General features: G+C 42.5%; 1 protein-coding gene across 1 annotated transcript in view; it reads left to right on the top strand.

Moving 5' to 3' along the window:
• Nucleotides 1-25,278, top strand: part of nav1b (neuron navigator 1b) — a 151,251-nt gene that overhangs the window by 66,211 nt on the left and 59,762 nt on the right. The window contains exons 6-9 of the mRNA XM_062038065.1: nt 6,130-6,862; nt 11,435-11,827; nt 11,898-11,939; nt 12,001-12,155. Coding sequence (XP_061894049.1) covers nt 6,130-6,862; nt 11,435-11,827; nt 11,898-11,939; nt 12,001-12,155 — 1,323 coding nt within the window. The remainder of the gene's footprint in view (nt 1-6,129; nt 6,863-11,434; nt 11,828-11,897; nt 11,940-12,000; nt 12,156-25,278) is intronic.

The following is a 25,278-nucleotide window of genomic DNA, read 5'->3' on the forward strand; positions in this document are numbered from 1 at the left end:
GAGTGGATCTAACATAATAGTGTGAGAGTCCAGTCCATAGTGGATCTAACATAATAGTGTGAGAGTCCAGTCCATAGTGGATCTAACATAATAGTGTGAGAGTCCAGTCCATAGTGGATCTAACATTATAGTGTGAGAGTCCAGTCCATAGTAGATCTAACATAATAGTGAGAGTCCAGTCCATAGTGGATCTAACATAATAGTGTGAGAGTCCAGGCCATAGTGGATCTAACATAATAGTGAGAGTCCAGTCCATAGTGGATCTATCATTATAGTTTGAGAGTCCAGTCCATAGTGGATCTAACATAATAGTCAGAGTCCAGTCCATAGTGGATCTAACATAATAGTGTGAGAGTCCAGTCCATAGTGGATCTAACATAATAGTGTGAGAGTCCAGGCCATAGTGGATCTAACATAATACTGTGAGAGTCCAGTCCATAGTGGATCTAACATAATAGTGAGAGTCCAGTCCATAGTGGATCTAACATAATAGTGTGAGAGTCCAGTCCATAGTGCATCTAACATAATAGTGTGAGAGTCCAGTCCATAGTGGATCTAACATAATAGTGAGAGTCCAGTCCATAGTGGATCTAACATAATAGTGAGAGTCCAGTCCATAGTTGATCTAGCATAATAGTGTGAGAGTCCAGTCCATAGTGGATCTAACATAATAGTGTGAGTGTCCAGTCCATAGTGGATCTAACATAATAGTGTGAGAGTCCAGTCCATAGTGGATCTAACATTATAGTGTGAGAGTCCAGTCCATAGTGGATCCAACATAATAGTGAGAGTCCAGTCCATAGTGGATCTAACATAATAGTGTCAGAGTCCAGGCCATAGTGGATCTAACATATTACTGTGATAGTCCAGTCCATAGTGGATCTAACATAATAGTGAGAGTCCAGTCCATAGTGGATCTAACATAATAGTGAGAGTCCAGTCCATAGTGGATCCAACATAATAGTGAGAGTCCAGTCTATAGTGGATCTAACATAATAGTGGGAGAGTCCAGTCCATATTGGATCTAACATAATAGTGTGAGAGTCCAGTCCATAGTGGATCTAAGATAATAGTGTGAGAGTCCAGTCCATAGTGGATCTATCATTATAGTGTGAGAGTCCAGTCCATAGTGGATCTAACATAATAGTCAGAGTCCAGTCCATAGTGGATCTAACATAATAGTGTGAAAGTCCAGGCCATAGTGGATCTAACATAATACTGTGAGAGTCCAGTCCATAGTGGATCTAACATAATAGTGAGAGTCCTGTCCATAGTGGATCTAACATAATAGTGTGAGAGTCCAGTCCATAGTGCATCTAACATAATAGTGTGAGAGTCCAGTCCATAGTGGATCTAACATAATAGTGAGAGTCCAGTCCATAGTGGATCTAAGATAATAGTGAGAGTCCAGTCCATAGTGGATCTAACATAATAGTGTGAGAGTCCAGTCCATAGTGGATCTAACATAATAGTGAGAGTCCAGTCCATAGTGGATCTAGCATAATAGTGAGAGTCCAGTCCATAGTGGATCTAACATAATATTGTGAGAGTCCAGTCCACAGTGGATCTAACATTATAGTGTGAGAGTCCAGTCCATAGTGGCTCTAACATAATAGTGAGAGTCCAGTCCATAGTGGATCTAACATAATAGTGTGAGAGTCCAGTCCATATTGGATCTAACATAATAGTGAGAGTCCAGTCCATAGTGGATCTAACATAATAGTGAGAGTCCAGTCCATAGTGGATCTAACATAATAGTGTGAGAGTCCAGTCCATAATGGATCTAACATAATAGTGTGAGAGTCCAGTCCATAGTGGATCTAACATAATCGTGTGAGAGTCCAGTCCACAGTGGATCTAACATAATAGTAAAAGTCCAGTCCATAGTGGATCTAACATAATAGTGAGAGTCCAGTCCATAGTGGATCTAACATAATAGTGTGAGAGTCCAGTCCATAGTGGATCTAACATAATAGTGAGAGTCCTGTCCATAGTGGATCTAACATAATATTGTGAGAGTCCAGTCCATAGTGGATCTAACATAGTAGTTAGAGAGTCCAGTCCATAGTGGATCTAACATAATAGTGAGAGTCCAGTCCATAGTTGATCTAACATAATAGTGTGAGAGTCCAGGCCATAGTGGATCTAACATATTACTGTGAGAGTCCAGTCCATAGTGGATCTAACATAATAGTGAGAGTCCAGTCCATAGTGGATCCAACATAATAGTGAGAGTCCAGTCCATAGTGGATCCAACATAATAGTGAGAGTCCAGTCCAGAGTGGATCTAACATAATAGTGTGAGAGTCCAGTCCATAGTGGATCTAACATAATAGTGTGAGAGTCCAGTCCATAGTGGATCTAACATAATAGTGTGAGAGTCCAGTCCATAGTGGATCTAACATTATAGTGTGAGAGTCCAGTCCATAGTGGATCTAACATAATAGTGAGAGTCCAGTCCATAGTGGATCTAACATAATAGTGTGAGAGTCCAGGCCATAGTGGATCTAAAATAATAGTGAGAGTCCAGTCCATAGTGGATCTATCATTATAGTGTGAGAGTCCAGTCCATAGTGGATCTAACATAATAGTCAGAGTCCAGTCCATAGTGGATCTAACATAATAGTGTGAGAGTCCAGGCCATAGTGGATCTAACATAATACTGTGAGAGTCCAGTCCATAGTGGATCTAACATAATAGTGAGAGTCCAGTCCATAGTGGATCTAACATAATAGTGTGAGAGTCCAGTCCATAGTGCATCTAACATAATAGTGTGAGAGTCCAGTCCATAGTGGATCTAACATAATAGTGAGAGTCCAGTCCATAGTGGATCTAACATAATAGTGAGAGTCCAGTCCATAGTGGATCTAACATAATAGTGTGAGAGTCCAGTCCATAGTGGATCTAACATAATAGTGAGAGTCCAGTCCATAGTGGATCTAGCATAATAGTGAGAGTCCAGTCCATAGTGGATCTAACATAATATTGTGAGAGTCCAGTCCACAGTGGATCTAACATTATAGTGTGAGAGTCCAGTCCATAGTGGCTCTAACATAATAGTGAGAGTCCAGTCCATAGTGGATCTAACATAATAGTGTGAGAGTCCAGTCCATATTGGATCTAACATAATAGTGAGGGTCCAGTCCATAGTGGATCTAACATAATAGTGAGAGTCCAGTCCATAGTGGATCTAACATAATAGTGTGAGAGTCCAGTCCATAGTGGATCTAACATAATAGTGTGAGAGTCCAGTCCATAGTGGATCTAACATAATAGTGTGAGAGTCCAGTCCACAGTGGATCTAACATAATAGTGAGAGTCCAGTCCATAGTGGATCTAACATAATAGTGTGAGAGTCCAGTCCATAGTGGATCTAACATAATAGTGAGAGTCCAGTCCATAGTGGATCTAGCATAATAGTGAGAGTCCAGTCCATAGTGGATCTAACATAATATTGTGAGAGTCCAGTCCACAGTGGATCTAACATTATAGTGTGAGAGTCCAGTCCATAGTGGCTCTAACATAATAGTGAGAGTCCAGTCCATAGTGGATCTAACATAATAGTGTGAGAGTCCAGTCCATATTGGATCTAACATAATAGTGAGGGTCCAGTCCATAGTGGATCTAACATAATAGTGAGAGTCCAGTCCATAGTGGATCTAACATAATAGTGTGAGAGTCCAGTCCATAGTGGATCTAACATAATAGTGTGAGAGTCCAGTCCACAGTGGATCTAACATAATAGTAAGAGTCCAGTCCATAGTGGATCTAACATAATAGTGAGAGTCCAGTCCATAGTGGATCTAACATAATAGTGTGAGAGTCCAGTCCATAGTGGATCTAACATAATAGTGAGAGTCCTGTCCATAGTGGATCTAACATAATATTGTGAGAGTCCAGTCCATAGTGGATCTAACATAGTAGTTAGAGAGTCCAGTCCATAGTGGATCTAACATAATAGTGAGAGTCCAGTCCATAGTTGATCTAACATAATAGTGTGAGAGTCCAGGCCATAGTGGATCTAACATATTACTGTGAGAGTCCAGTCCATAGTGGATCCAACATAATAGTGAGAGTCCAGTCCAGAGTGGATCTAACATAATAGTGTGAGAGTCCAGTCCATAGTGGATCTAACATAATAGTGTGAGAGTCCAGTCCATAGTGGATCTAACATAATAGTGTGAGAGTCCAGTCCATAGTGGATCTAACATTATAGTGTGAGAGTCCAGTCCATAGTGGATCTAACATAATAGTGAGAGTCCAGTCCATAGTGGATCTAACATAATAGTGTGAGAGTCCAGGCCATAGTGGATCTAACATAATAGTGAGAGTCCAGTCCATAGTGGATCTAACATAGTAGTGTGAGAGTCCAGTCCATAGTGCATCTAACATAATAGTGTGAGAGTCCAGTCCATAGTGGATCTAACATAATAGTGAGAGTCCAGTCCATAGTGGATCTAACATAATAGTGAGAGTCCAGTCCATAGTGGATCTAACATAATAGTGTGAGAGTCCAGTCCATAGTGGATCTAACATAATAGTGTGAGAGTCCAGTCCATAGTGGATCTAACATAATAGTGTGAGAGTCCAGTCCATAGTGGATCTAACATAATAGTGAGAGTCCAGTCCATAGTGGATCTAACATAATAGTGTGAGAGTCCAGTCCATGGTGGATCTAACATAGTAGTGTGAGAGTCCAGTCCATAGTGGATCTAACATAATAGTGAGAGTCCAGTCCATAGTGGATCTAACATAATAGTGTGAGAGTCCAGTCCATAGTGGATCTAACATAATAGTGAGAGTCCAGTCTATAGTAGATCTAACATATAAGTGTGAGAGTCCAGTCCATAGTGGATCTAACATAATATTGTGAGAGTCCAGTCCACAGTGGATCTAACATAATAGTGAGAGTCCAGTCCATAGTCGATCTAACATAATAGTGTGAGAGTCCAGTCCATAGTGGATCTAACATAATAGTGAGAGTCCAGTCCATAGTGGATCTAACATAATGGTGAGAGTCCAGTCCATAGTGGACCCAACATAATAGTGAGAGTCCAGTCCATAGTGGATCTAACATAATAGTGTGAGAGTCCAGTCCATAGTGGATCTAACATAATAGTGTGAGAGTCCAGTCCATAGTGGATCTAACATAATAGTGAGAGTCCAGTCCATAGTGGATCTAACATATAAGTTTGAGAGTCCAGTCCATAGTGGATCTAACATAATAGTGTGAGAGTCCAGTCCATAGTGGATATAACATAATAGTGAGAGTCCAGTCCATAGTCGATCTAACATAATAGTGTGAGAGTCCAGTCCATAGTGGATCTAACATAATAGTGAGAGTCCAGTCCATAGTGGATCTAACATAATAGTGAGGGTCCAGTCCATAGTGGATCCAACATAATAGTGAGAGTCCAGTCCATAGTGGATCTAACATAATAGTGTGAGAGTCCTGTCCATATTGGATCTAACATAATAGTGAGAGTCCAGTCCATAGTGGATCTAACATAATAGTGTGAGAGTCCAGTCCATAGTGGATCTAACATAATAGTGTGAGTGTCCAGTCCATAGTGGATCTAACATAATAGTAAGAGTCCAGTCCATAGTGGATCTAACATAATAGTGTGAGAGTCCAGTCCATAGTGGATCTAACATAATAGTGTGAGAGTCCAGTCCATAGTGGATCTAACATAATAGTGAGAGTCCAGTCCATAGTAGCTTTTTTGAAACATGTTGCAGGCATCAAATTCCAAATGAGCTAATATTTGCAAACAAAGTTTCTCAGTGTGAACATGAAATATCTTGTCTTTGCAGTCTATTCAATTGAATATAAGTTGAAAAGGATTCGTTGTATTCTCTTTTTATTTACCATTTACACAACCTGACAACTTCACTGCTTTTGGGGTTTGTAGTTTTACTGCGTGAACTAGGATATTTATGTGTACTTTAAAAATCCTGGCAGATGTTCACTGGCACGTAAAAGTTGTAGAAGTATACGTACCTCGTGTTGGAAAGGAATGTTCCTCGTTAGAAGTTTGGTTGTCCAAGAGATTTTAGTCCAATTTATCATTTTGACGACCTGGATTCTCTTTCCTGCCACCATTGAGCTTTCCTTCTTTTTCCCCGCAGCGCCCAAGAGCGAGAAGCCCCAGGATAGGTCCAAGGTTTCCATCAGGACTGCGGGTCTCCAGAGGTCACGGTCCGATGCAGGCCGGGACCATCACATCATGGAGCCCCGTAAGCCCCCTTCTGGTTTGGTCAAACCCACCACCGGCGCCTCCTTCGGATACAAGAAGCCGCCCCCGGCCACTGGTACCGCCACCGTGCTGACAGCGGGGGGCAGCGCCGTCTCTGGGGGCTCTGCAACCGTGGGGAAAACTCCTAAGTCCACAGGGATCCCGGTGAAGCCCATGGGGGGCCGCAAGAACAGCTTTGACGCCAGCAGCGAGCAGAGTTTTCTGGGGCCGAATGCCCGAAACAGCATCCAGTACCGCAGCCTTCCTCGGCCCGCCAAGTCCAGCACGCTCAGCGTGATCGGTCGCCCGTCATCCCGACCTGTCAGTAGCACCATCGATCCGAGTCTGTTGACTCTGAAGCCGGTCAGCATGGCCTTAGGCAATCCACGCGTGAAAGAACCTTCCGCTTTTGGCGGTAAAATGTCAAATCGGACATTCGCCGGCCCCGTCAACCAGACGGACAGAGAGAAGGAGAAGGCCAAGGCCAAAGCTGATATGGACTGTTGCTCGCTCAAAGGGGACCAGGTCGTGTCCGAGTCCTCACGGGAGTCTGTGGTGAAACTGCACGGCTTGAGACGGACCAGCAGCAGCAGATATCCCGAACTGTCATCACCCACAACACCCAGGTGAGCCCTTGTACTCCTCTTAAGATAGCACTTTAGCATCATTTCAGTTTGCAAGGTTCAGACCACACCTCTAGGCACACCTGCACGGACAAACCAAGTCCGCTACAAAAGACAAACTTCAGTGCAATTTATATTTACAAAATGTTTCCACGAGGAATGTCGTATTGATAACAGATACCGATATCAGCAAAAGACCAGTATCACATGATATGTGCTTGTATCGAAAATATTCGATACAGGAAGTGCTGCATCGCTTTTACCTGTGCAAAGGTGGACAGATTGTTAACATCTAAATGTCTTCAATAATTGTTTTTATTTTATTTTAGTGCAGTCCTTTACAAAAGGTAAACATGCTAGCTTATACCGTAGGCTGCTAATAGCTAGCAGCTACACAATAGCTAAGCATGCATTAGCATACTAGCGAGACAAATGTGACGTATTTTCAGGACTGTAGAGCCCACCGGTACATAAGCCACACCCACTGAATTTTTGAAGAAAATTATTATTTTTCCATATACAGCAGGGGTCCCCAAACTTTTAGACTCGGGGGCCGCATTGGGTTAAAACAATTAGGCGGGGGGCCGGGGGCCGGGCTGTATATATATCTATATTTATATAGATATATATATATAGATATATATATACATCTATACATATACATATATATATATATATATATATATATTCATTATATATATATATATATATATATATATATATATATATATATATATATATATATATATATATATATATATATATATATATATATATATATATATATATATATAATAATATATATATATATATATATATATATATATATATATATATATATATATATTTATTGTATATATATATATATATATATATATATATATATATATATATATATATATATATATATATATATATATATATATATATATATTTATTTATTATATATATATATGTATATATATATATATATATATATTTTTTTTTTTTAATTTTTTTTTTATTATATATATATATATTTGTTATATATATATATATTTATTATATATGTAACGTCCGGGTCGCATCGTGGTGCGAGGTGTTCTCCCAAGGATGCAGACGGGCTCGGACACAGCTTGCAGGTAGGAAAATGATTTATTTCCACAAATAAATCATATCAGGGAAAAAAAACAAAAACGACTAGCATGGGAGCTAGCAAGCAAAAAAATAGCATAGCCTGAAAGCTAGCAGGAATCAAAAAGGTCGATACTTGTTGCATGTAAGCAAATTAGGAAGCCAGGCAGAGTGCTGCCCGGGCGAAGACTAAATAGCCCTCTGATTAGTGCCCGGACAACAGGTGAGCGTCTCGAACACTAACCAGAGGCAGCTGAGCATAATCTGCCGTCATGGCAACAGAAACAAAACAAGGTGCTGAAAACACATGTGACTTGAAAACGTAAAACTATGATCCGGGCAGCGGATCATAACAGTACCCCCCCCTAAAAGGACAGATTCCAGATGTCCCTTGAAAACCAAAAAAACAACTGGAACCCGAAAAAAAAAACAAGCAAAAAGTTCACGAGTCAAGGGCGGGCGGGGGGGTGACTTGGTGGTGGGTCGCCAGGCCACGTGTCCCCGAATCCACAGATTCGGGGACACCGCCACAGGGTCAGGTGGCGGCGGCGTTCCATTCGCCGCCGCCGCTGGCGAGGCGGGCGACCACGGTAAGGCCACATTCGTGGCCGCCGAGAAGGTGGGCGTGAGTGGCGCCAGAATTTCAGCAGCCTCTGAGTCCTGCAACAAAGTCTTGGATGTTGCTGCTGTTTGCGCCACTGGCGTCCATTACCTGACCTCTGAGTGAGCCGCTTGCGCAGCCGGACCACTCGAGGTCGCTGAGACGTCGCCGTGGAAGCGGTAGGTGTCGACGTCGCCGTGGCAGCCGGAGGAGTCGACGTCGCTGTCGTGGCAGCCGGAGTCGCCGCTGTCGTGGCAGCCGGAGTCGCTGTCGTGGCAGCCGGAGTCGCTGTCGTGGCAGCAGGAGTCGCTGTCGTGGCAGCAGGAGTCGCTGTCGTGGCAGCAGGAGTCGCTGTCGTGGCAACAGGAGTCGCTGTCGTGGCAGCAGGAGTCGCTGTCGTGGCAGCCGGAGTCGCTGTCGTGGCAGCCGGAGTCGCTGTCGTGGCAGCCGGAGTCGCTGTCGTGGCAGCCGGAGTCGCTGTCGTGGCAGCCGGTGCTGGTGCGAGAACCAGTCGTGGTACAGGTGCTGGTGCGAGAACCAGCTGTGGTGCAGGTACTGGTGCGAGAACCAGTCCTGGTGCAGGTACTGGTGCGAGAACCAGTCGTGGTGCAGGTACTGGTGCGAGAACCAGTCATGGTGCAGGTACTGGTGCGAGAACCAGTCGTGGTGCAGGTACTGGTGCGAGAACCAGTCGTGGTGCAGGTACTGGTGCGAGAACCAGTCGTGGTGCAGGTACTGGTGCGAGAACCAGTCGTGGTGCGGGAACCAGCCGTGGTGCAGGTACTGGTGCGGGAACCAGCCGTGGTGCAGGTACTGGTGCGGGAACCAGCCGTGGTGCAGGTACTGGTGCGAGAACCAGTCGTGGTGCAGGTACTGGTGCGAGAACCAGTCGTGGTGCAGGTACTGGTGCGAGAACCAGTCGTGGTGCAGGTACTGGTGCGAGAACCAGTCGTGGTGCAGGTACTGGTGCGGGAACCAGCCGTGGAGCAGGTACTGGTGCGGGAACCAGCCGAGGTGCAGGTACTGGAACCTGTGGTGGAGCTAGTGCTTGCCTTAGCCTTGGCGCTAGCTTAGGTGCAGGTGGCCTAGCTGGCGGTTGCGGCTTAGCAGGCCGAAAAACCGGTGGTGGCGGCCGGGCAGGAGGTTGTGGCTTAGCCCGCCGAAGGACAGGTGGCGGTGGCCGAGCAGGAGGTTGCGGCTTAGCACGCCGTTGTGCCACCCCACTCGCACAGCTCCCAGTACTAGCCCCCCCCTCAAAAAGCGGATCCCAGACGCGCTTCTTGCAGATTGGAACCGTCTTCAAGGGTGGGTGGAGGGAGGTCGGGGGGAGGGCCGAATCCTCTCCTCTAAATTGTCCAAAATGTCTATTGTCACCCCCCACTTGAGACTGGGACTGACTAGATTTAGTCCTTAAAAAAATGTCCTGATAATGTTTTATCTTAGAATTAAAGTCCTTAGGAGGTGGCTGATAAAAAGGAGCAGAAGAATTTAAAAAAAAATCTTCGTTTCTGACGTCATCCACAGTGGGCGGGATGACGTCATCCGTGTGGGTCTCCAGCTGACTGACAGCCCAATCGGTGAAATGTTTGGCAAAGTGGTCGATAGGGTTGCCAAACATCTGAGGAGGGGAATCTTGGGCTGAATGTTGCTTACTGTGTAGTGGGGGAGGAGTTTGAGGGAGTGGCGCGTCTTGGCAGCGAAGTGAAGACCTCTTGGGTGGCTTCCGTCTTCGCTGACGCGTCCGGTGGTGCGGAGGTGTGGCGATGTCCTCGGGCCAAACGGAGTGGATTGGGACCAACTTTCCGTTAGGACCCCAGATCAGGTCCTGGCGCTCCGAGGGGGAATAGCGGAGAGTCTCCGCCTCCATCGCTCGCAACACCATCCACGCACCTTCGTCCATCTCCTCCGACATGCTCGCTGCGAGAGAACTTCTTCTTGCTGGCTTCCTACTGTAACGTCCGGGTCGCATCGTGGTGCGAGGTGTTCTCCCAAGGATGCAGACGGGCTCGGACACAGCTTGCAGGTAGGAAAATGATTTATTTCCAAAAATAAATCATATCAGGGAAAAAAAACAAAAACGACTAGCATGGGAGCTAGCAAGCAAAAAAATAGCATAGCCTGAAAGCTAGCAGGAATCAAAAAGGTCGATACTTGTTGCATGTAAGCAAATTAGGAAGCCAGGCAGAGTGCTGCCCGGGCGAAGACTAAATAGCCCTCTGATTAGTGCCCGGACAACAGGTGAGCGTCTCGAACACTAACCAGAGGCAGCTGAGCATAATCTGCCGTCATGGCAACAGAAACAAAACAAGGTGCTGAAAACACATGTGACTTGAAAACGTAAAACTATGATCCGGGCAGCGGATCATAACAATATATATATATATTTACTATATATATATATATATATATATATATATATATATATATATATATATATATATATATATATATATATATATATATATATTATATATATATTAGATATATATAGCGCACTTTCCGCGCGCGATGATGTCACGTTATCGATGAGAAAATGCATTTTTAGATAATATGATTTGCCTGAGCGGCTAGGAGACACCGTGAGTAGCAAGCAGTACAAAGTAGATAAGAAAAAATAATAATAATTTAAAAAAAAATATATATATATATATATATATTTTTTTTTAATACTTTGGACTTCCCGCGGGCCTGATTTTGGACGCTGGCGGGCCGTAAGCGGCCCGCGGGCCTTAGTTTGGGGACCCCTGATATACAGTATAAGCCGCACCAGACTATAAGTTGCAGATATGTATGTATGTATGTATAATTTAAAAATAGAAGCCATTATGTCAGTTTGTCATGTGTGTGTGTGCTCCTGCTAGGATGTTGGCCAAGGGTCCTCTGGGTCGTCCCCCCAGCTTGGCTCACCTGGACAAAGTCAACTCCAACAGCCTGGACTCCTGCATGATTATTCAGGACCTCCCACCCAAAGTTCCCCCTTACTCCAAGCTCCAGGACCTGGCGGGCTCCCACTCGGCGGCCCGCCTGACCCCCAGCCCGGCACCCGTGCTCCACATCGACTCCCCCAGCTCCTACACCTGCGAGAGCCTGGGAGCGTCCCCTCTGCTCTACCCCAAACTGTCCAGCGTGCACCGCAGCATGGAGTCTCTGCCCCTCCAGATGAGCGTGGCCTCCTGTGCCAGGATGGCCTCCGCGGAGAGGGGCGCAGGGACTTGGGGGGCCGGCAGCAGGACATCCCTCAACATCTTGGAAGGGTCGGTCCATCTCCACGATCTCATCTTCATGGAGGACAGGAGATGTTTCATGTTTCTTGTCTCTCCACAGGATGCAGGTGGACCGGAACACGTTGCCCAAGAAAGGCTTGGAGTAAGTTGCCACAGTCTCTCCTCTCCTCCTCACATGTCACACTCCATCTTCTTCCTCTCAGACGCTGCGGCTCCAGCCTGTCGGACAGTGACGGCACCAAACCCGGCCGACGACACTCCCACAATGTCAGCACCAGTGAGAGCCCACCTCAGCTGCCTTCACCCCCCCGCCCACGGCACCTCCTCCACAGCACCAGAGCCCCTCTCACCAACGTGGGTGAGCAAGTCTTCACCACGTCCGCTCGCACCAGGAGATCTTTGCTAGTCTGTGGCGGTCATGAACATGTCCTTCCCCTAAGGACATGTTCCTTCCTTCAAATCTCTGAAATGTCATTAATTTAAAAAAAAAAAAAGGTATTTACTTAAACCAGGGGTGTCCAAAGTGCGGCCCGGAGCTAATTGTTTACCGGCCCGCCACACATTCTGCAAAAATTGCAAAATTTATAATATTGCAAAACTTAAAAAATAAACATTTAAAAAAGTGGAATGAGGTGAAATGTAACGAGAAAAAGTTGCAATGTTGACACAAAGCTGCCATGCAGGCAGTTTTTATTTTGCTTTTCTTTCCTTTTTTTGCTTTTTTTTGCCATTGTTTAAAAAAAAAAAAGACAAAAAATCTATGTTATAATGAATTATTGACCTATTCATGGGTCCAATTACTTAAAAAATGTCACTTTAAAATGTTTTATGTAGAAAAAATATTGCATATATTGTGTGGTTGCCATATAAAAAAACATCAAAGTTTTCTTTGACAAAAGAGCATAAAAAAAATAATAGTCCAAACGTAAAATGGACAGATATATCTGAAATTGATCTCGTAACTTAAGTGTTGAAAGTAAAAAAAAAACCTAATAAAACTATCACTTTAAGAGTGGGGCACCTTTTGGATCCCAAATATATTTAGTGGGATTTTATTTAACATTTCACTGTGATTACTCAAAAATATTAAAGAATTAAAATCAATGGTGTTGTCAAGACTTGGTCCATGACGAGGTTTGCTCTCCCGTGGTGCAAAAGAATTGGACCATACGTGGCGTGCAGGTGAGGACATGTTTAATCTTTTAACTCAAACAAAAGGTACAAACAAAAGGCGCTCACAGAGGAGGTAACAAACTTGGCTATGACAAAACAAAAAGCGCGCACAAAGGCGGAAGTAGAAAACTAGACTATGAAACAAAAGACATGCACGTGGGCACAAAACTATGAACAATAAACAAAACTTACTTGGCATGAGATGAAACAAGAACTAACGTGACAAGGAACTATGAACATGGCATGAATGTGTGATGTCGCCAGGACGAACAACAGAAACAGAAAAGCCTATATAGTGACATGATAAGTGAAAACAGGTGCGTGACTAACTGTGAACAGGTGCGTGACATGACTGTGAAAACGTGAGACAGGTGTGTGTGAGTCCAAACGTGGAACAGGTGAAACTAATGGTTGCTATGGTGACAAACAAAACCAGGAAGTGAAACAAGGAACTAAGGAAGTGTCCAAAAAAACAAAACAGCACATGACCAAACAAAAACATGAACACAGACATGACAGAACCCCCCCCTTACGGACAGATCCCAGATGTCCAAAAACAAAAAACAGGATCAAGAGTCATGGGAGGGGGGGAGGGGGACATGGCGGTGGGTCGCCAGACCAGGTGTCCCCGAATCCACCGGGGCAGGATCAGGTGGCGGCGACGCGTAGATCGCCGCTGTACCTGACGAGGTGGGCGACCCGGGAATGGCCATATCCATGGCCGATGAGGTGGGCGCACTTGGCGTGGCGGACGACCAGGCTGTGGCCACCTTCGTGGCAGACGAGGAGGCAGGCGCGTCGTCATCATGGCAGGCGGCGAAGTTTGGCGTGGCGCGTCAGGCGGCGAAACTTGGCGTGGCGCGTCAGGCGGCGAAGCTTGGCGTGGCGCGTCTTGGTCTTGGCGTGGGTCTTGGTCTTGGCGTGGGTCTTGGTCTTGGCGAGGGTCTTGGTCTTGGCGAGAGTCTTGGTCTTGGCATGGTTGGTCTTGGACTTGGTCTTGGTGTTGACATGGTTGGTCTTGGACTTGGCGTGGTTGGTCTTGGTGTGGTTAGTCTTGGTCTTGGACTTGGCGTGGCAGTGCTTGGACTTGGTCTTGGTCTTGGTCACTTGGCGGGTCTTGGTCTTGGTCACTTGGCGGGTCTTGGTCTTGGTCACTTGGCGGTTCTTGGTCACTTGGCGGTTCTTGGTCACTTGGCGGTTCTTGGTCTTGGTCACTTGGCGGGTCTTGGTCTTGGTCACTTGGCGGGTCTTGGTCACTTGGCGGTTCTTGGTCTTGGTCACTTGGCGGGTCTTGGTCTTGGCTTTGGTCTTGGCGTGGGGCAGCCACGGGCGGCACTTGGCGGCGTGGGGCAGCCACGGGCGGCACTTGGCGGCGTGGGGCTGCGACTGGCGGCACTTGGCGGCGTGGGGCTGCGACTGGCGGCACTTGGCGTCGTGAAGCTGCGACTGGCGGCATTTGGCGTCGTGAAGCTGCGACTGGCGGCACTTGGCGTCGTGAAGCTGCGACTGGCGGCACTTGGCGTCGTGAAGCTGTGACTGGCGGCACTTGGCGTCGTGAAGCTGCGACTGGCGGCGCTTGGCGTCGTGAAGCTGCGACTGGCGGCGCTTGGCGTGGAGCAGGTACTGGTGGCGCTTGGCGTGGAGCAGGTACTGGTGGCGCTTGGCGTGGAGCAGGTGGATCTTGGCATGGTCGAAAAACTGGTGGTGGCGGCCGTGCTGGTGGCTGTGGCTTGGCAGGTCGAAAGACAGGTGGTGGGGGTCGTGCTGGAGGCTGTGGCTTGGCGTGACGAAAGACTGGTGGTGGGGGTCGTGCTGGAGGCTGTGGCTTGGCGTGACGAAAGACTGGTGGTGGGGGTCGTGCTGGTGGCTGTGGCTTGGCAGGTCGAAAGACAGGTGGTGGTGGTCGTGCTGGAGGCTGTGGCTTGGCGTGACGAAAGACTGGTGGTGGGGGTCGTGCTGGAGGCTGTGGCTTGGCGTGACGAAAGACTGGTGGTGGTGGTCGTGCTGGAGGCTGTGGCTTGGCGTGACGATGCTGAGCCACCCCACCTGAACAATTCCCAGCCCTAGCCCCCCCCTCAAGGAGCGGATACCAGACGCGCGCCCTGCAGTCTGGAATCGTTTCTTTGGGTGGGTGGAGGGTGGTCAGGAGGGGGGACGGGAGGAGGGTAGAATCCTCCCCTCCAAACTGTCCAAAAAGTCTCTCTTTTTCTACATGTGATTGAGTGGGTGAAAAAAAAGAAACCTGTTGTGACATGGGCGTGGCTTGAGTCTTGGGGGGCGGGGCATGAAATTTGGGTGGCTTGGCTTGACATGCTCTTATTTCTAAAAACATGTCTTGGTAATGTCTTATCATGTTCTTTGAGTCTTTGGTTGGAGGCGGATGATGAAAAGAAAAAGAGTTCAGAAAAAAAAAATCCTGGTCTGTGATGTCATCCTGGCTAAGCCGGGCAGGCTGTGGCCCATTTCCGCCCGGAGGGGGAGGAGCTTGCAGGAGCGCAGCGTGCTGTCCGCTCACCTTCCCTGACGTCCTCGGTCTGGAGCGCCGCTTCCGGGACAGGGATGACGTGCCAACGTCCCCGGGCCAAAGGGAGCTGATCGGCACCAGTTTGCCGGTCGGACCCCACATGAGATCCCTGCGCTCCATGGGGGAATGGCGGAGTGTCTCGGCTTCCATGGCGCGCAGGACCTCCCACGTTCCTTTGTCCAATCTTGCGGGAGAGCTCTTATGCTGGCGACATCTGTCAAGACTTGGTCCATGACGAGGTTTGCTCTCCCGTGGTGCAAAAGAATTGGACCATACGTGGCGTGCAGGTGAGGACATGTTTAATCTTTTAACTCAAACAAAAGGTACAAACAAAAGGCGCTCACAGAGGAGGTAACAAACTTGGCTATGACAAAACAAAAAGCGCGCACAAAGGCGGAAGTAGAAAACTAGACTATGAAACAAAAGACATGCACGTGGGCACAAAACTATGAACAATAAACAAAACTTACTTGGCATGAGATGAAACAAGAACTAACGTGACAAGGAACTGTGGACATGGCATGAATGTGTGATGTCGCCAGGACGAACAACAGAAACAGAAAAGCCTATATAGTGACATGATAAGTGAAAACAGGTGCGTGACTAACTGTGAACAGGTGCGTGACATGACTGTGAAAACGTGAGACAGGTGTGTGTGAGTCCAAACGTGGAACAGGTGAAACTAATGGTTGCTATGGTGACAAACAAAACCAGGAAGTGAAACAAGGAACTAAGGAAGTGTCCAAAAAAACAAAACAGCACATGGCCAAACAAAAACATGAACACAGACATGACAGGTGTCCTGCATTATTGATCTTTTAGGGCTCTAATTACTAAATAATTCAGTTTTACTATAAAAAACAAAGTTGTCTTTGACAGAAAAGGCATAAGACCTTTTTTTTTTTTACTTTATATCAACCTCAAGTTGATAGAGATTTACTGTAAGCGTTTAATAAAAAATAATAATAATAATTTGACTTATTTTTAACATTTTAATGACATACCCTTTATGGTCTATGGGAGCCCTAAAGGTTAAAAAAAATCCATATATTTTATTATGGTTTGAAAACGCAGGCTTCTCTGAGGGTGAGATAACTCCTGGAAATGACTGTCTTAGAATGGTTCAAAGGTATAGACGTGTGTGTCCAAGTTAAAGGAAACATCTTCTTCTAATGGATTTATTACAATCTTTGCAAGCTGGGTAACGACACAAACCTATGCAGGCTATATTACATACAGATAATATGTCATGACAAATGTAGATATAAATGATATACACAGACGACATAAGTAAAGGAAATTAAATGAGCTCAAATATAGCTAAAAGTGAGGCATAATGATGCAATATGTACACACAGCTAGCCTAAAGAGCATGTTAGCATCGATTAGCTTGCAGTCATGCACTGACCAAATATGCCCGATTAGCACTCCAAACAAGTCAATAACATCAACAAAGCTCACCTTTGTGCATTCACGCACAGCATAAAACGTTTGGTTGACAAAATGAGACAAAGAAGGAGTGGTATAAAATGCATTCTTGCCAACCCTCCCGGTTTTACCGGGAGACTCCCGGAATTCAGCCGGAGCTGGAGGCCACGCCCCCTCCAGCTCAATGCGGACCTGAGTGGGGACAGCGGCGACAGTCTGTTTTCACGTCCGCTTTCCCACGATATAAACAGCGTGCCTGCCCAATCACGTTATAACTGTAGAATGATCGAGGGCGAGTTCTTGGTTTCTTATGTGGGTTTATTGTTAGGCAGTTTCATTAACGTCCTCCCGGCGCGGTAACAACACACAACAACAGCAGTCACGTTTTCGTCTACCGTAAAGCAGTTCGTCCGCCGTAAACAGCAATGTTGTGACACTCTTAAACAGGATAATACTGCCATCTACTGGATAGCCTCCGGAACACTGAAATTCAAGTATTTATTTTATTTATATGTATAATAAAATAAATAAATATGTATATATATATATATATATATATATATATATATATATATATATATATATATATATATATATATATATATATATATATATATATATATATACACTACCGTTCAAAAGTTTGGGGTCACATTGAAATGTCCTTATTTTTGAAGGAAAAGCACTGTACTTTTCAATGAAGATAACTTTAAACTAGCCTTAACTTTAAAGAAATACACTCTATACATTGCTAATGTGGTAAATGACTAGTCTAGCTGCAAATGTCTGGTTTTTGGTGCAATATCTACATAGGTTTATAGAGGCCCATTTCCAGCAACTATCACTCCAGTGTTCTAATGGTACAATGTGTTTGCTCATTGGCTCAGAAGGCTAATGGATGATTAGAAAACCCTCGTGCAATCATGTTCACACATCTGAAAACAGTTTAGCTCGTTACAGAAGCTACAAAACTGACCTTCCTTTGAGCAGATTGAGTTTCTGGAGCATCACATTTGTGGGGTCAATTAAACGCTCAAAATGGTCAGAAAAAGATAACTTTCATCCGAAACTTGACAGTCTATTCTTGTTCTTAGAAATGAAGGCTATTCCACAAAATTGTTTGGGTGACCCCAAACTTTTGAACGGTAGTGTATATAGCTAGAATTCACTGAAAGTCAAGTATTTCATACATATATATATATATATATATATATATATATATATATATATATATATATATATATATATATATGTATATGAAATACTCGAGTTGGTGAATTCTAGCTGTAAGTATACTCCTCCCCTCTTAACCACGCCCCCAACCACGCCCCCGCCCCACCCCCGACCACGCCCCACCCCACCCCCCACCTCCCGGAATCGGAGGTCTCAAGGTTGGCAAGTATGATAAAATGTGTCTTTCTCTGGCATCGTTGAAGAAAGTTATACATGTGAACAAACTACGGTGAGTTCAAGGACCGGCAAAATTAGTGGGACAAAACGCCGCTCGCCAAATAGTCTCATCAGAGAAGCATGTTTAAAATAAACAGTGGGATTTCTAACAATTAGGGAGGTTTATGTCATGTTGTCCTCCTACAGAAACCCTATTAAAACAAATATATATTTTTTCCCCCCAATCTTTTTCTATTTTCCTACATTTTTTAAAAAGCTCGAGGGAGCCACTAGGGCGGCGCTAAAGAGCCACAGGTTGCAGACCCCCTTCACTAGAGCATGGAAGACCCCAAAATGTGCTTTTTTATTTGGTGAACGACCTGTCCTCACGGCCACATCTTTTATGCCACTGTCATGTGTTTCGGTGAAAACGTTGACACACATGTCCTCTCTCAGAAAATGTCACTTTTATGGAGCTTACGTGTCCCATGTGGCTTCTGGTGGCCCTGAAAGACAAAAAAGTCAGCTGATGCTCTCATTGACTCCAATGTTAGACGTCGGCGCCAAAAAACACAAAAACACAACATTTCTTATTTTTCTACTCGCTCTAACTCGGCCATTTCTCCACTTTTTGGACATCTGAGAACACCGGAATATTGCTCAAAGCCTTGAGGCGCTCGAGGTTTTTACGAAAAGTCGATATCTCTAAACGTTTGCCCACAATCAGACATTGTTCGGCATGAAGTTTTTCAACAAATTCTACATAAACTGTTGTCATTGTGTAATAGTGGCAGGTTCATCTAATTACATGAAGTCACGTGACAGCCCCTCCCCTCAGGTATTTTAGTCTAGTGTTTGTACAGGGCCGTAACTAACACTTCAATGGGCACACAACATACACAGACAACAGACCCCCCCCCCCAAAAAAAATCCTGTTTTTCCCGAAATTCCAGGAATTCCAAAATACCATTTGTCAATTCAAAATATTATTACTTCAACATTTCTCGACCAATGTAAAAAAATTCCAACACCAACCATTCACCATTCATCAATCATTCACAGTTTTTTTGCATTTTCCCAAAAATTCCCGCTTTTCCTGAAAATTCCATGAAATTCCCATTGAAAAGAATGGGACATTTTTGGGAGTTCCACAACTCCCCCATTTTTTATCCAATTCGAACCGTTCCAACTTCAAAATATTCAGCGTGTTCAGGAATTGGGGGCTCTTTCTCAACAATTATAACAAAAATTCCAGGATTTCCTAGAATTTTCAGTTTTCAGGGACATTTTCCCCATTCAAAATGAATTATCCATTTTTAAAATTCCACAATTCCCACATTTTTCAACCGATTCAAACCATTCCACCTTCAACACATTCCACTCATCCTGGAAATTCAAACTACAATTTTTCCACGTTCAACACATTTCCAGGAATTTCTGTTTTTTTCCAACCTTATTTCCAACCTTTTTTAGTGTGATGACTCCTTTCACATTTTTCAACCCACTTCAAGCGTTCCACTGTCAAAACATTCCTCTTAGTCAGGACAAAAAAACAAGTTGGTTTAAGAACTTGAAAAATTCCCGATTTTCCCGAAATTCCATAATACCATTTTTCAATTAAAAAATGTTTACTACTTCAACATTTCTTGACTGATTTAAACAATTCTAACACCAACCAATTCAGCTCATTCAGGACATTTATGCTCCTAATCTTTTTTTTTTTTTTTAATCCTGCTTTTCTCCAACATTCCCAAATTTCCAGGAAGTCCCCATTGAAATGAATAGGACATGTTTCAAAGTTCCACAACTCCCACATTTTTTATCCGAATCAAACTGTTCTAACTTCAAAATATTCAGCCTGTTCAGGAATTGTGTGCTCTCTTTCAAAAATTACAACAAAATTCCAGGATTTCCTAGAATTCTTAGTTTTCAGGGACATTTTCACCATTCAAAATGAATTATCCATTTTTCAAAATTCCACAATTCCCACATTTTTCAACCGATTTAAACCATTCGACCTTCAACACATTCAATTCATCCTGGAACTTCAAACTACTATTTTTCCACCTTCAACACATTTCCAGGAATTCCTGTTTTTTTCTAACCTTATTTCCAACCTTTTTTAGTGCGACGACTCCTTTCACATTTTTCAACCCACTTCAAGCGTTCCACTGTCAAAACATTCCTCTTAGTCAGGACAAAAAAACAAGTTGGTTTAAGAACTTGAAAAATTCCCGGTTTTCCCAAAATTGCGTAATACCATTTTTCAATTAAACAAATATTACTACTTCAACATTTCTTGCCCGATTTAAACAATTCCAACACCAACCAATTCAGCTCATTCAGGGCATTTATGCTCCTAATCATTTTTTTTTTAAATTCCTGCTTTTCCCAACATTTCCAAATTTCCAGGAAGCCCCCATTGAAATGAATAGGATATTTTTCAAAGTTCCACAACTCCCACATTTTTTATCCGAATCAAACCGTTCTAACTTCAAAATATTCAGCCTTTTCAGGAATTGTGTGCTCTATTTCAACAATTATACCAAAAATTCCAGGATTTCGTAGAATTCTCAGTTTTCAGGGACATTTTCCCCATTTAACTTCCACAATTCCCATATTTTTCAACCGATTCAAACCATTCCACCTTCAACACATTCCACTCATCCTGGAAATTCAAACTACTATTTTCCACGTTCAACAAATTTCCAGGAATTCCTTTTTTTTTTCTAACCTTATTTCCAACCTTTTTTAGTGTGACGACTACGTTTACATTTTTCAACCCACTTCAAGCGTTCCACTGTCAAAACATTCCTCTTAGTCCGGACAAACAAACTAGTCGGTTTAAGAACTTGAAAAATTCCCGATTTTCCCGAAATTCCATAATACCATTTTTTAATTAAACAAATATTACAACTTCAACATTTCTTGACCGATTTAAACAATTCCAACACCAACCAATTCAGCTCATTCAGGACATTTATGCTCCTAATCAATTTTTTTTTTTAAATCCTGCTTTTCTCCAACATTCTCAAATTTCCAGGATGTCCCCATTGAAATGAATAGAACATTTTTCAAAGTTCCACAACTCCCACATTTTGTATCCGAATCAAACTGTTCTAACTTCAAAATATTCGGCCTGTTCAGGAATTGTGTGCTCTCTTTCAACAATTACAACAAAAATTCCAGGATTCCCTAGAATTCTCAGTTTTCAGGGACATTTTCCCCATTCAACTTCCACAATTCCCACATTTTTCAACCGATTCAAACCATTCCACCTTCAACACATTCCACTCATCCTGGAAATTCAAACTACAATTTTTCCACGTTCAACACATTTCCAGGAATTTCTGTTTTTTTCCAACCTTATTTCCAACCTTTTTTAGTGTGATGACTCCTTTCACATTTTTCAACCCACTTCAAGCGTTCCACTGTGAAAACATTCCTCTTAGTCAGGACAAAAAAACAAGTTGGTTTAAGAACTTGAAAAATTCCCGATTTTCCCGAAATTCCATAATACCATTTTTCAATTAAAAAATGTTTACTACTTCAACATTTCTTGACCGATTTAAACAATTCTAACACCAACCAATTCAGCTCATTCAGGACATTTATGCTCCTAATCTTTTTTTTTTTTTTTAATCCTGCTTTTCTCCAACATTCCCAAATTTCCAGGAAGTCCCCATTGAAATGAATAGGACATGTTTCAAAGTTCCACAACTCCCACATTTTTTATCCGAATCAAACTGTTCTAACTTCAAAATATTCAGCCTGTTCAGGAATTGTGTGCTCTCTTTCAAAAATTACAACAAAATTCCAGGATTTCCTAGAATTCTTAGTTTTCAGGGACATTTTCACCATTCAAAATGAATTATCCATTTTTCAAAATTCCACAATTCCCACATTTTTCAACCGATTTAAACCATTCGACCTTCAACACATTCAATTCATCCTGGAACTTCAAACTACTATTTTTCCACCTTCAACACATTTCCAGGAATTCCTGTTTTTTTCTAACCTTATTTCCAACCTTTTTTAGTGCGACGACTCCTTTCACATTTTTCAACCCACTTCAAGTGTTCCGCTGTCAAAACATTCCTCTTAGTCAGGACAAAAAAACAAGTTGGTTTAAGAACTTGAAAAATTCCCGGTTTTCCCGAAATTGCGTAATACCATTTTTCAATTAAACAAATATTACTACTTCAACATTTCTTGCCCGATTTAAACAATTCCAACACCAACCAATTCAGCTCATTCAGGGCATTTATGCTCCTAATCATTTTTTTTTTTTAATTCCTGCTTTTCCCAACATTTCCAAATTTCCAGGAAGTCCCCATTGAAATGAATAGGATATTTTTCAAAGTTCCACAACTCCCACATTTTTTATCCGAATCAAACCGTTCTAACTTCAAAATATTCAGCCTTTTCAGGAATTGTGTGCTCTATTTCAACAATTATACCAAAAATTCCAGGATTTCGTAGAATTCTCAGTTTTCAGGGACATTTTCCCCATTTAACTTCCACAATTCCCATATTTTTCAACCGATTCAAACCATTCCACCTTCAACACATTCCACTCATCCTGGAAATTCAAACTACTATTTTTCCACGTTCAACAAATTTCCAGGAATTCCTATTTTTTTTCTAACCTTATTTCCAACCTTTTTTAGTGTGACGACTACGTTTACATTTTTCAACCCACTTCAAGCGTTCCACTGTCAAAACATTCCTCTTAGTCAGGACAAAATAACTAGTCGGTTTAAGAACTTGAAAAATTCCCGATTTTCCCGAAATTCCATAATACCATTTTTTAATTAAACAAATATTACTACTTCAACATTTCTTGACTGATTTAAACAATTCCAACACCAACCAATTCAGCTCATTCAGGACATGTATGCTCCTAATCAATTTAAAAAAAAAAAATCCTGCTTTTCTCCAACATTCCCAAATTTCCAGGATGTCCCCATTGAAATGAATAGAACATTTTTCAAAGTTCCACAACTCCCACATTTTGTATCCGAATCAAACTGTTCTAACTTCAAAATATTCAGCCTGTTCAGGAATTGTGTGCTCTCTTTCAACAATTACAACAAAAATTCCAGGATTTCCTAGAATTCTCAGTTTTCAGGGACATTTTCACCATTCAAAATGAATTATCCATTTTTGTTCAGTGTCTGAATATTTATGTAAATGTCATTTTTTAAACTTTTTTTTTTTTAATACATTTGCAAAAAAAAAATTTCATAATATTGGGTATTGTTTGTAGAATTTTGAGGACAAAAAATTATGTATTCTATTTTGGCTGAAACCGAAGAATAAGTGAAGTTCTGTGAATATTTTCTGGATGCAATGTAGGAAGTTCACATGTAGACATTTACAGTATGAACATCTCACTTACAGTATGAACATCTTACAGTATGAACATCTCACTTACAGTATGAACATCTCACAGTATGAACATCTCACTTACAGTATGAACATCTTACAGTATGAACATCTCACTTACAGTATGAACATCTCACTTACAGTATGAACATCTTACAGTATGAACATCTCACTTACAGTATGAACATCTCACAGTATGAACATCTCACTTACAGTATGAACATCTTACAGTATGAACATCTCACTTACAGTATGAACATCTCACTTACAGTATGAACATCTCACAGTATGAACATCTCACTTACAGTATGAACATCTTACAGTATGAACATCTTACTTACAGTATGAACATCTCACTTACAGTATGAACATCTTACAGTATGAACATCTCACTTACAGTATGAACATCTTACTTACAGTATGAACATCTCACTTACAGTATGAACATCTTACAGTATGAACATATCACTTACAGTATGAACATCTTACTTACAGTATGAACATCTCACTTACAGTATGAACATCTTACAGTATGAACATCTCACTTACAGTATGAACATCTTACTTACAGTATGAACATCTCACTTACAGTATGAACATCTTACAGTATGAACATATCACTTACAGTATGAACATCTTACAGTATGAACATCTCACTTACAGTATGAACATTTTACAGTATGAACATCTCACTTACAGTATGAACATCTCACTTACAGTATGAACATTTTACAGTATGAACATCTCACTTACAGTATGAACATCTCACTTACAGTATGAACATTTTACAGTATGAACATCTCACTTACAGTATGAACATCTTACAGTATGAACATCTCACTTACAGTATGAACATCTTACTTACAGTATGAACATCTCACTTACAGTATGAACATCTTACAGTATGAACATCTCACTTACAGTATGAACATTTTACAGTATGAACATCTCACTTACAGTATGAACATCTCACTTACAGTATGAACATTTTACAGTATGAACATCTCACTTACAGTATGAATATCTTACAGTATGAACATCTCACTTACAGTATGAACATCTCACAGTATGAACATCTCACTTACAGTATGAACATTTTACAGTATGAACATCTCACTTACAGTATGAACATCTTACAGTATGAACATCTCACTTACAGTATGAACATCTCACAGTATGAACATCTCACTTACAGTATGAACATTTTACAGTATGAACATCTCACTTACAGTATGAACATCTTACAGTATGAACATCTCACTTACAGTATGAACATCTCACAGTATGAACATCTTACTTACAGTATGAACATCTTAGAGTATGAACATCTCACTTACAGTATGAACATCTCACAGTATGAACATCTCACTTACAGTATGAACATCTCACTTACAGTATGAACATTTTACAGTATGAACATCTCACTTACAGTATGAACATATTACAGTATGAACATCTCACTTACAGTATGAACATCTCACAGTATGAACATCTCACTTACAGTATGAACATTTTACAGTATGAACATCTTACAGTATGAACATCTCACTTACAGTATGAACATATTACAGTATGAACA

Source organism: Entelurus aequoreus, linkage group LG26 (genome assembly GCF_033978785.1).
Source record: "Entelurus aequoreus isolate RoL-2023_Sb linkage group LG26, RoL_Eaeq_v1.1, whole genome shotgun sequence".
In the NCBI taxonomy this organism is placed as follows: Eukaryota; Metazoa; Chordata; class Actinopteri; order Syngnathiformes; family Syngnathidae; genus Entelurus; species Entelurus aequoreus.